General features: G+C 42.1%; 1 protein-coding gene across 1 annotated transcript in view; it reads right to left on the bottom strand.

The window, feature by feature from the left end:
• Window positions 1–12,814, bottom strand: part of KIRREL3 (kirre like nephrin family adhesion molecule 3) — a 691,985-nt gene that overhangs the window by 405,714 nt on the left and 273,457 nt on the right. The window contains 1 exon segment of the mRNA XM_042473983.1: window positions 12,163–12,320. Within this exon segment, the coding sequence (XP_042329917.1) occupies window positions 12,163–12,320 (158 nt within the window).

Below are 12,814 nucleotides of genomic sequence, written 5' to 3'. Positions count from 1 at the left end.
TGGTCTGGGGCTTTAACTGCTTAGATTAAATCTACAGCGCTATATAAATAAAGCATATTAATAATGTGAAGCTGGAGGCTTTCATGGCCAGCATCGACAGTTTTTTGTGGGTTTTTCAGGCTATGTGGCCATGTTCTAGAAGAGTTTATTCCTGATGTTTCACCAGCATCTGTGGCTGGCATCTTCAGATGCTGGCGAAACGTCAGGAATAAACTTTTCTAGAACATGGCCACATAGTCCGAAAAACCCACAAAAACATAATAATAATAATAATAATAATAATAATAATAGATTACAGGAGGGCAATTGTGGAAAATAGATGGCTGCATTAGTCGCCCAAGACACCTGTCCCCCAACCCCTCAAAACATTTTACGCCCCCACTGCCCCATGCTCTATAGGGGGACATTTTCACCAGTCCTTTTGGCCTACTGGGCCATTTTAGGCCCAGAAAAGGCCCTTTTTATCAACATGAACAAAAGTCATTTCCTTTTCATTTCTGGTCCCAAAAAAGGCTTCTTCTGGGTCTAAATTGATCTGGTTGGGGGCTAGGGAATTAAGAAATGGTAGCAATGTCACTTATGTCTGCCAAAGGGCATTTTGGACTTTTAAAAATTGTTAAATGTCCTTTGGCCTCCTAGGGGTGCCTGGGAGCCACCAAATATAATGGAAATGCCCTTGATACTCTTTGGAAAATAAGGCAGGAAGGTTGCATTTTTATTTAGGGTGTTGGAGTCCCTCCACAAAAATGTTGTGGCCCCTAGGCTTCACTTTGTGCCAACCTGGTTTAAATCTTAAAGGTTTCAGTTTGAATCCCAATGTATTCAATGGGATAAGGACTGCAGGCTTACAGAGTCAGATCTGCCACCTTTTCTTTTGAGTGAGCCATCTTTAAACTGAAATTGGAATCGGCCCAAGTCTCGGCAGACAAGTAGAACATGTTGCTCTCAATGCTCTGTGTAACTGTCCCTCTTGAACTTGTTTGGTTCTTTTCCTTTCTTTTGGGAAGAGTTTACAAAAATTCACAAATGTCTCTTATAATTGAAATGGAAAGAACCAGAGGTTTAAAAAATTCACATGCACAAAAAGCTGAAACTGGCAGATTTCCCCATTCCTACTGTGGACCATTCCTAAGGCTTTAGTGGAGCTTAGAAAAGTTGTTTTCCTTTGGATTATAACTCATAGGATCTCCCAGCCAACATGGCCAACGGCCAACAGACTCCAAAAAAAAAGAAAATTTTCCAGACATTGGTTTTTAGCATCTGTCTATTGTTTAGGTCCTTCAAAGTATTGCAGTCCATCCTAAGACATCTTGACAAAGTGGAGCAGTATTAAAGAAGTATCATCCTACAGTCAAGACTACATTAGATACTATGTGAATTCAGTTTTGGAATACGCGGGCGCACTATACGCAGCTTTCAGCTTACACTGAAGCCGCACGACATATGAATGAACAGTGCTGCAAGCATGAGCCCCATTATATTCAACGGGGCTCAAGCTTACATGATTTTTGCCTTACGTGGGGGGGGGATGGATCCCCCACATAAGATAAGGGCCCACTGTAGATTGCATGCTAAAGGCAGATCCAGTTCCATCAGGCCTAGCCTGAAGAAGAAGAGCCCTCCCTCCAGTTCATCTGCCTTGGTCCCAGCCTCAGAGGGAGAGAAGAACCACTGGCGTGGATCCCCTTTCTCACCACCATTCCCTTCTCCTTTTGTGTTGTCTCTTTTTAGATTGTAAGCCTGAGGGCAGGGAACTGTCTGAATAACTATCTGTAAGCCGCTCTGAGAGCCTTTAGGGCTGAAGAGCGGGGTATAAATACAGTGAATATAAACAAATAAATAATAGAATCATAGAGTGGGAAAAGACCCCAAGGACCATAAAGTCCAACTCTCTGCCATGCAGGAATACACAATCAAAGCACCCCCAACATATATAGCCACCCAGCCTCTGTTTGAAGACCTCCAAGGAAGGAGACTCCACTACACTCCGAGGAAAGTGCGTTCCACTACTGAACAGCTCTTACTGTCAGGAAGTTATTCCTAATGTTGAAGTAGAATCTCTTTTCCTGTAGTCATTTCAAGATATTGGGAGTCCATGGGCAAGGCATCCTTAATGTAGAAACAAGGCAAGTCATTGCTGCTGTGTGCCTCCAAGTCACTTCTAATTTATGGCAACCCTAAGGCAACCCGATCATGGTGTTTTCATGGCTGAGGCTGAGAACATGTACCTTGCCCAAGATGTGAAAATACTCTCTTATTGATTCTTGTTCTTGGTGCAAAATGGTGGACCCATTCTGGTGCCCTTACAAATGCCAAACTTGCCACACACTGGCACTGGGCCCACCTGCTCGCATGCATGTATTTATTTACTTAGACATTTCTGTACCACTTTTCATTTTAAAAATCCCGGAGTGGTTTGCAACATTGCAGCATTAACAATCACAAAATATAATAAAATTAAGTAATGAAACAGCAACAAAAATATTAATAATAGTCCATTAAAATCATTAAAATCGCTAGGAGTAACTGACTAGATAAGTCATCAGGAAATGGCAAAGTACCAAATTTATGGTATTTATCATTTATTTCAAGGTGTGCTCTCAGCCAGCATGTTTAATTCCATCTAAGACAGACTATGCATAGTAATAAAATGGAATATTTAAAAGCTTATTACTACACTGTGTTGAAGATGTTTTCATATGCATATCAAGAGGGCACCCGTATCTGTGGCACTCCAGTGCCAGCCCTTTACACTGCCAAATAACAAAGGTTGCCCAGATGTGGTCACCAGGGAGTCAGAGTTCTAATATTTCACCTTTTTTGTAATGTTTTATGAGAGGAGCACGAATGCTGCTTGGCTCTGAATTAATCTCCTGTCAGATCTGATCTGAATCTTTTAATGGTAGTTACATCAGGCCCTAGGAATTGAGATATACTCATCAGTCCAGACAAGTGTCAAGAGCAGAGTATCATGCTAATACCCTCAATTCTTTAATATAGCCATTCAGATTCATTGCTAAGTATGTGAAATTTTAGAAATTCTTCCCTGCTGGTGGTAGGGTGGTAGATCATTAGCCTGGACAACCCTGGAGATGCAAAATAATAATAATAATAATAATAATAATAATAATAATAATAATCCAGTGTATGCCTATAAACTGTTAGGGAGTTTCAAAATGTCAAAATGGCTGGGGTTCAGATGGAAGGTTTGGGGCCCATTTATCCTACCAAATGGTAATGCTTTATTGCGATGACAATATTCTATGGAATCGTGGTGTTTGGTAAAGCACTAGGCCTTCAATATACTCCTGCTGAAGCTCCAAATCCCGGGATCCCATAGGACTGAACTAGTCCATTCAGAAAAGAAGCCTTGCCATTCAGAGAAATGCCTTCATCAAGCAGTCTAATAAGTTTATCGCGCAGGACTTGGAGAATTGGAATGGAGTGCAATGGAAGGGAATGGAATGGAAAGGGGGGAAACGTATGTTATTGCATGGGAAAATGCTCACCGATGCCACTGAGAGTCCCCAATCCCTTCCCCAACCATTCCACAGCAGCCAATTTTGAAGAACTGTTCAGAATCATTCTTCAAAATTGGCTGTTGTAGAACGTTTGGAGAATGGATTGGGACTCCCGGCGGCATCGACAGCATTCTCCCATTAACTTACTTGCTAATTAGCTTACTTGCTGTTCACCGCTATGATCTTTGGAATAGCGGTATATAAATAAAAACAAAACAAAACAAAAACATGTGATAACATACATTTCCCCCCTTTTCGTTCCGTTTCATTCCCTTCTGTTCCGCTCCGTTCCCGTTCTCAAAGTCCCGTGTGATAAACTTGCTAGACTGCTTGAGGAAGGCATTTCTCTGAATGGATTCCCAACAGGAAAGGCTGCTTCTTAGCTGCCGGCATTTTACTGTCTCTACCTGTGATATCAGTTGATGGTCCCCTACCAGCCAGCCTATGCAGGTGTTTGGCGAATCAGGGCACATGCGTATTGATGGACTAGACTGGAATTAATTCCTTGATAGGTTTTCCATAAGTCATAAATGACTTGAAGGTACATAAAAACATCTGTATTAGTGCAAACATATACTGTAATCACAGAAAGGTTTTAGATATGATACAAAACAGATTGCATAACATTTTTAGAAATAACACTGTTGTAGTGAGAAAAGACTCCATGTACAATAAAGTCCAAGGTCTAGAAGCTGACTGTATCCCTATAGCATTTTGGTAAGAAAGGAGGTGTGCTTGTTTTGGAGAAGGAGGAAGAGTGATTAGAATCGCACATGACAACTGGAGGGGAGTTTGAATAGTACCAGTAAAAATCAAAATCCATGCACCCTCATACAGTGGCATCACTAGGGTTAGCATCACCAAGTGTGGTAACTCATGGTGTCAAATCCCCCCACTGACCTCTTCCCATACTACTACAAATAGAATCCTTAGTAATGTTTTTTGTACTAACATAAATTGTAATTCCTGTATATCGCTAAACGTAATCGCAGTAGTTACAATATCATACGCACAGCCTAAATCAGTGATGGCAAACCTTTTAGAGATTGAGTGCCCAAACTGCAACCCAAAACCCACTTATTTATCGCAAAGTGCTGCACCCTTCTGGCTTTCTAGTAACAAACTCTGACAAACTCTGATGGCGCATGCGACCACGAAGAGGGCTCTGAGTGGCACCTCTGGCACGTGTGCCAAAGGTTCGCCACCACTGGCCTAAATGTATTTATGTCTATATAGTTACATGTGGTTAAAGTGAAAACCTGGTAAGATGTGGTGTTTTTAAAGAATTTTTTTTAAAAAATTACAAAATTAAACTTTTTTTAAAAATTGAAATTTAAAAAAAAATTTTTATTTTTAAGAACCAGGGAGCCTTTCATTCCTCCTCCCAATGAGCCTTGCCTGACTCACATCATCCCTTCCACTGGGCTCCAGCATTTTAAAGGGACAGAGACGAACCCCACAGCCCTTGTCTGCCAAAAGACAGATGGTTGGAGACAAATTTATCAGGGAGCTAACTCAGCTTTCCCCCACCCTGAACCCTATTTTAGAACCAACTAAGGCCTGCTGTGATGACTTTAACAACTTCTTCGCAGATAAAATCTCTCGGATAAGGGCTGATCTCGACGCTGGCATTTCTTCAGAGACAATAGAAGAGGTGTCCAGAGCTTCCATGCACTCCATTAAACTGGATCATTTTGAGTTTGTACATACCGATGAAGTGGACAAGCTTCTTGGAAGTGTTAGGAAGATGACGTGCTCTCTCGACCCCTGTCCTTCTTGGCTGACCGCCCAGGGTGGTGATGCGGTAACATCTTTATTGTGTCGTATAATTAACGCATCATTCAGGGAGGGAAAATTCCCATCTAGTTTGAAATTAGCAACAGTCAGACCGTTGCTCAAAAAACCCTCCCTGGACCCCCTGTTAAGAAACAACTATAGGCCGGTATCACTATTGCCATTTTTAGGTAAGGTGATTGAGAGAGCAGTTGCCTTCCAACTCCAAGCTGTCTTGGATGAAACTGATTATCTGGACCCATTTCAAACTGGCTTCAGAGCGGGTTATGGAGTTGAGACTGCCATGGTCGCCTTAGTCGATGATCTCCGTCTGAGGATCGACAGGGGAAGTGTGACTTTGTTGGTGCTATTGGACATCTCAGCGGCTTTCAATACCATTGACCATGGTATCCTTCTGGAATGCCTGAGGGAGTTGGGCATCGGGGGTACTGCGCTCCAGTGGTTCCGTTCCTATCTCTCGGGCAGATTCCAGATGGTGCAGCTGGGAGACACTTGCTCCTCTAAGAGGGAACTGACATCTGGTGTCCCTCAGGGAGCTATTTTGTCCCCCACTTTGTTTAACATTTACATGAAACTGCTGGGAGAGATCATCCAGAGACACGGGGCACGGTGTTATCAGTACCCTGATGACACCCAAATATGTTTCTCTGTGCCTCCGACTGATGCAGGGACTAAGGATGGCATCTCTCCTCTGAATGCCTGCCTGGAGTTGGTAATGGGCTGGATGAGGGAAAACAAACTCAGTTTGAATCCAGAGAAAATGGAAGTACTGGTGATAGGTTCCCCAGGCCCGGGGAAGGAAATTTGTCCACCGGTCCTGAATGGAATCACACTTCCCCTGAAGGACGAAGTTCGCAGTTTAGGAGTACTTCTGGACTCGTCCCTGCAATTGACATCTCAAGTAGATGCGACGGTCAGAAGTGCTTGTTATCAAATTCGGTTGATACGCCAACTGCGACCCTACCTTGGCCAAAGGGACCTTGAAACGGTGGTAAATGCTCTGGTAACCTCTCGCTTGGATTTCTGTAATGCGCTCTACATGGGGCAACCCTTGTACCAAGCCCGGAAGCTTCAGTTAGTACAAAATATGGTGGCCAGATTGGTCACCGGTGCATCCAGGTTTGACCATATAACACCTATTCTGAAAGATCTGCACTGGCTGCCTATTCGCTTCCGAGCGCAATACAAGGTGTTGGTTATTACCTATAAAGCCCTACATGGCTTGGGCCTGAGTTACTTGAGGGACCACATCTCCCCATATAATCCGCCCCGCACACTCAGAACAACCGGGAAGAACTTGTTGGAAATTCCACCTTCTAAATATGTTATTACTTCCCAGATGGCCTTCTCAGTAACGGCCCCACAAATCTGGAATAATCTTCCCGACAAGCTCCGTCTTATCACCCCCCTGGAAACATTTAAAAAGAGGCTTAAAACCTTCCTCTTCTGTCAAGCCTTCCCCCCTGGAAAATGAAGTCGTGTATTCTGATCCCATTGACTCTCTACCTCACCCTATTGATTGATTGTATGATTATTTTTAAATTATATATTATATTTAGTGCTCTTGGTTTTATCTATTTTATGATGTTTTTGTAATTGGTTTTAAACTCTTTGATCTTTTTGGAAAAGCGGTATATAAATAAAATTTATTATTATTATTATTATTATTACTATTAAGTGGTGTTACCCCTCGATAGTGTCATCTGGTTCAACCTGAACCCCCTTCACCCTCCTAGTGATGTTCCTCCCCTTACCCACCTCCACCCTTTCCAATTTCCTCCATCTCAGCTCATTTTAGCTGTTTCCAGAGAGACTGCTGATGGCACGAGAAATGAAATGTCTTGGATTTGGGTGCAATAAAGCACGAATCCTTCTGTAATACTACAGGCAAATCAGATGGCAGGGAGAAAGAAAGAAAGAGAAAGAGAGAGACAGAGAGAAAGGTCATGCCGCTTATGCAAATCAGACGCTGGATTCTCTGATAGCAGCCAGAAAGCCTGGAGGATGAGCCTGGCAGTGGGTCATGTAAATGAAGCAGCATGCAGGCAACAGAGAGAAATGAAGCAGCATGGAGGCAACTGGACCAGAGAGTCTTGTATCTCGCCAAGGACTAAAACCCAAGTGTGTCTGTGTGTGTGTTTCTGTGTGTGTGGAGAGACAGAGAGAAAGGGAGAGAGGGAGAGAGAATATATATTATAGGAGAGAAGGATGTGGAATTTTATTTTGGGTCCTTCTGTCTTGTCTCACATCTCTGTACTGTTAGAGTAAGCAAACTGAGATGAAATCAGCCTCCCAAAGAGCCTTTCTCTCCATTTTAGTGCTGAAAATGTGCTATGTGGGTGCTAACAACAGAAGAAATAGGCATCTTTAGAAAGAACCAGCTTGTTATTATGGACTACATTATTCCTAGGATTCTGGAAGACCAGGGTTCTAATCCCTGATCAGCTATGAAGCCCACCTTGGGCAAGTCAGCCTCTGGGGAAGGCAATGAAAACCCATCAAACTATAAGTCAGAGGTGACCTGAAGGCATATGACAATGAGAGCCAATGTGGTGGTTTGAGTGTTGAAATACATGCCCATTCACACTACAGAATTATAGTGCTATTATTCCAGTGTAACTGCTATGGTTATTATTCCACAATTCAAAAAGGAAGTTGAGAAACTGGAGTGTGTCCAAAGGAGGTCGGCTAAAATGGTGAAAGGTCTGGAAACCATGAAACCCTATGAGGAACGGCTTAAGGAGCTGGGGATGTTTAGCCTGGAGAAGAGAAGGTTAAGAGGAGATATGATAGCCCTGTTTAAATACTTGAAGGGATGTCATATTGAGAGGGAGCAAGCTTGTTTTCTGATGCTCCAGAGAACAGAACCCAGAACAATGGATGCAAACTGCAGGAAAAGAGATTCCACCTCAACATTAGGAGGAACTTCCTGACAGTAAAAGGGCTGTTTGACACTGGAACACAGTCTTTCCTCGGAGATTTGGTGGAGTCTCCCTCCTTGGAGGTCTTTAAACAGAGGCTGGATAGCTATCTGTCGGGGATACTTTGATTGAGAGTTCCTGCATGGCAGAATAGGGTTGGACTGGATGGCCCTTGGGGTCTTTTCCAACTCTATGGTTCTATGATTCCACTGTAACCATCCTATGGAATTCTGGCTGTTTCGGGAGGGAGGCATTTAGACTTTCCAGCCAGAACATTCCAGTGCCTCACTAATCCTCAAATCCTAGGATTCCATGAGATGGAGTCATGGCAGCTCCAGTTGAATAATAATCGGCCCCAACCCTGCTCTTCTTTCAGAGGCAGATAAAAACATTCTTATGCCACCAGGCTTTCTCAAACTGACAAGAACTGGACTTTAAATGTTGTGCAATGTTTGTATAGAGTTCTGTATGTCAGTGCAATGGTTTTAACTTTTAAAAATTGTTTATTGTTTTTCAAACTCTGTATCTAAAGTGTAATGCTTTATATCGTTTTTAACTTGTGTTGTTTCAAATTTTGTTAGCTGCTTTTGTTAACTGCCTCTATTTCGGGAGAACGGTGGGGTATAAATAAATAAAAGTAACAGTGACAACCGCAATGACAATAGTGCTATAATTCTGCAGTGTGAATGGACTCCAGGTCTTTGGGAGGCCAGGGTTCAAATTCGTCTAAGCTATGGAAATCCAGTGGGTGACTTTGGGCAGGTCATACTTACCATAGAAGAAAGCAATGGCAAACCTCCTCTGAGGAAAACTTGCCAAGAACCCCCAGTGATAGGGTCTCCATAAACACATGACAACAGCAACACTTATCTTTAGGGATTATTAGTCTTGTTCAAAGGACTATTCTTGTGCAGATATGAATGTGCAGCATGGGATAACAGAGTCAAGGGCCAAACCAAGACCTTTTGTTGACTGAGGCAAATATGGTGTCCTGTATCCCACAATTCCATATATATAATCCTAGTATTTGAGTCTTCAAATCTAATTTGACATGACAGATTCCTCCATTGCATGGGGGATATGCAGGCTAGCTTTGGGGCCACAAAGCAGGCTTGTCTAGGGGACTTGGAGGAAGATGGTGAGTTGCTATGCCCTGTCTGCTGTCTACTGCCGCCACCTGAGGCAGCTGCTTCACTTTGGCTAAACCTTGGGCCTGCCCTACTAGGAACATACCTGCTGATCCCATTCCAGATCTGCACTGGAAGATTAGAACTAAGCCTATGGCTCTGCTGAGTTTCTCCATGCAGTGGCATGGAGGCCTGCGCTGCTCCGTAACCCTGGATAAATGAAACAACCTGTGCATGTATTTTTTTAGGTATATGGGTTACATTCTGACATATCCATGGATGTTGGAAGCTGAAGGGTAGAGTTGTCAGCTGTGATTATTCAATACTTCCATATGCCCAAAGCTTGGAAATGTTATTTTTTGGAAACACAATGCTCAGAATCCCCGGCCAGTATAACCAGGGACCATGTTGAGGGGAGGGTTTTGGAAACTCCATGTCATTTAAAGAGTAACTTTTTCAACCTAAAAGGCATTGGCCTTTTCAGCTGCCACATTGCACTGTTGACTTATGTTCAACTTGTGGTCTACTTGGACTCCCAGATCCCTTTCACATGTATAAGTCTTCTTAAACCATGTGTATCCCATCTTCAATCTGTGCATTTCATTTTTCTGCCCTAAGTGCAGTACCTTACATTTCTCCCTGTTAAAGTTCATTCAGGGCTACCGAAATTTATTTTTTTCTTCACATAGTGCACACTTTCAAAATATATATTAATATTAATATGTGGAATTCACCATCACTAGATATGGTGGTGGTCTGTAGCTTATGGTTGGAGGAATCTGTAGCCACTAGATAGCTGCTGAACTATATCTATTCAACCAGTCCAGCAAGCCCGCAGTCTTGGTTTTATCTTTGATTCTTCTCTGTCGTGTATCCCTCAGATCCAGACCACAGCCAAGGCTTGTAGATTCTTTTTGTACAATATTGCCAAAATCCGACCATATCTCTCCGCCTCTTCTGCCAAGATCCTGGTCCATGCCCTTGTGATCTCACGACTTGATTACTGTAACGTCCTCCTGGCTGGGCTTCCTCTTTCTCACCTCTGTCCTTTAATTTCTGTCCAACATTCAGCTGCACGCATTATCACATCCGCCCACTGCTCTGACCACATCTTTCCTGTGTTGGCATCCCTTCACTGGCTCCCACTCCCTTTCCGCATTCAGTATAAGCTCCTGCTCTCGACGTTTAAAGCCCTCCATGGGCTGGCCCCACCTTACTTATCAGATCTTATTTCTCCTCACCTTCCCAACAGGGCCCTCCGTTCTGGTAGTCAAGGTCTGCTGTCACAGCCCAGGATTTCCTCTGCCCCATCTCGGATTCGCCCCTTTTCACTCACTGCTCCTCACTCCTGGAATCTTCTTCCCCCGCGAACAAGAACCATCACTTCTTTAACCAGCTTCAAAACGGAACTGAAGAACATCTTGTTCAGAGAAGCGTTCCCAGGCATTGCATAATTGTCACTTGCTATTTGATGCTCTTTCGGTGTCTGTTTTATTGAATCATTTCCTGTATTGCTATGTATTTTATATGTATTATCCTACTAGAAAGGCTTCTTCTCCACCACCACTCCCTTCTCCTTTTGTGTCGTGTCTTTCTAGATTGTAAGCCTGAGGGCAGGGAACCGTCCAATTAAAAAGATTGCATGTACAGCGCTGTGTAAATTTACAGCGCTTTATAAATAGAGGATAATAATAATAATAATAATAATAATAATAATAATAATAATAATAATAATAATCTTGTTATTTTTCTGACCATTGGGCATTCTTAGTTTTTTGTGGGTTTTTGGGGCTCTGTGGCCATGTTCTAGAAGAGTTTATTCCTGACATTTGGCCATTCTGTTTGAGAGAGATGGGAGTTGATATCCAAGATCAGGGGGAGAGGTCAGAACAGAGAGAGACTTATCAGCCCCCCCCCCACAGGTTCTTATTTATTTACAAATGTTTATATATCAATGTTTCAAACATAAAATGCAGACAATGTACATATACACAATACACAAATGCACGTATGATTTTAACGAGCTCCACATTATCTTGTATTAAACAGGGCTTAAATAACTGAGTGTATTTTCAACAGGTTTCTAAAACTAAGATTAGTTGGAGCATGCCTGATATCTAATGGAAAAACATTCCACAGAGTAGATGCCACCAAGCAAAATGCCCTGCTCCAAATGACAGCTAAGTAACTTTATGTGGCACTCCCAAGAGGGCCTTTCCAGCCAATCCCAAAGATCCTGTGGTTTTCTAAGAATTCTTCACATCTTTAATCCACTCCTTCCACCACAAATAAGGTTCAGGATCTAAATGCATATCAGGCAACAATCTTAATGAAGCTAAGCAGACCTAGGACTTGTCTGTATATGAATGGGAGATCCACCAGGAATGGTACACATGAATCCTTAAATTTTGTGATGGAAGAAAGAAGTACATTTTGAATGCTATGTGACCTGAACACTCCACATAGATATCCATAGGTATAGATGCTTGTCATTATCAGCTGCGTAAACCTAAACCAGAAATGCCTTGGACTTCATTCAGCTCCTAGAAGCCACATCCTGGATTCCCAATGATTCCCGATTCCCAGTGATTGGGCGGCATATAAATAATAATAATAATAATAATAATAATTATTATTATTATTATTATTATTATTATTATTATTATTATTATCCGCCTTGACCAATGGTAACCAATTGTGGAAATTATAATCCAAAACACCTGGAAGAACCATGGCTATGGATCCCTGGTCATAAACTCTCCTCTTTCTTATCCCATTCCATATCTCAGGTCTCCTTACCTTAGAATAGGTTGCTCCATTTATGACTTCTCCTCTTCGCATCCAAATAATGGATGCTGCTGGTTTGGCATTGTCAGCATGGCAGGTCAGATTCAGAGGATCTCCAGCCCGCAGGCTAATGATGGGTCCGCCATTAATAACTGGGTCATCTGGAGGCACTGTGAATAAAGGAAAGTGTTGTGCTATTTATGAATCTCAAAACAAACTTGTCTGATTATAGAAACATTGGAATGCACAGAGCCAAGACAGCAAGCATAACACCATGTGCTGAAATCCATTCATAGGTCCAGAGCAAGAATCAGTACAATCTGTAGTCTAAGATCCCAAGAGGTAATGCATCTTCCACAGTAATTTTTATATTAACAAGGCATTGTACAACAGTGGCACACTGAATTATAGTTTTGAAATAAAACACAATGCACAAAGATATTTTTTTGTAAATAAACTCAGAGATATCTACTAGGAGACTGAAAATGTGTTAAATAGCATGTTGTGCAATTTGTGTAATCGGCATGATGGTAATAATAATAATAATAATAATAATAATAATAATAATAATAATAATAATAATGTATTTATGTTTCCCCGCCTCTCCCGGTGGATCGAAGCGGGGTTACAGACTAAATAACAGCACAGAGTGTTTACATCAAAA

This window comes from Sceloporus undulatus, chromosome 6 (genome assembly GCF_019175285.1).
Source record: "Sceloporus undulatus isolate JIND9_A2432 ecotype Alabama chromosome 6, SceUnd_v1.1, whole genome shotgun sequence".
Lineage (NCBI taxonomy): Eukaryota > Metazoa > Chordata > Lepidosauria > Squamata > Phrynosomatidae > Sceloporus > Sceloporus undulatus.
Note: the sequence above shows the minus strand (reverse complement) of the source record. Positions and strands in the feature narration are given on the sequence as shown.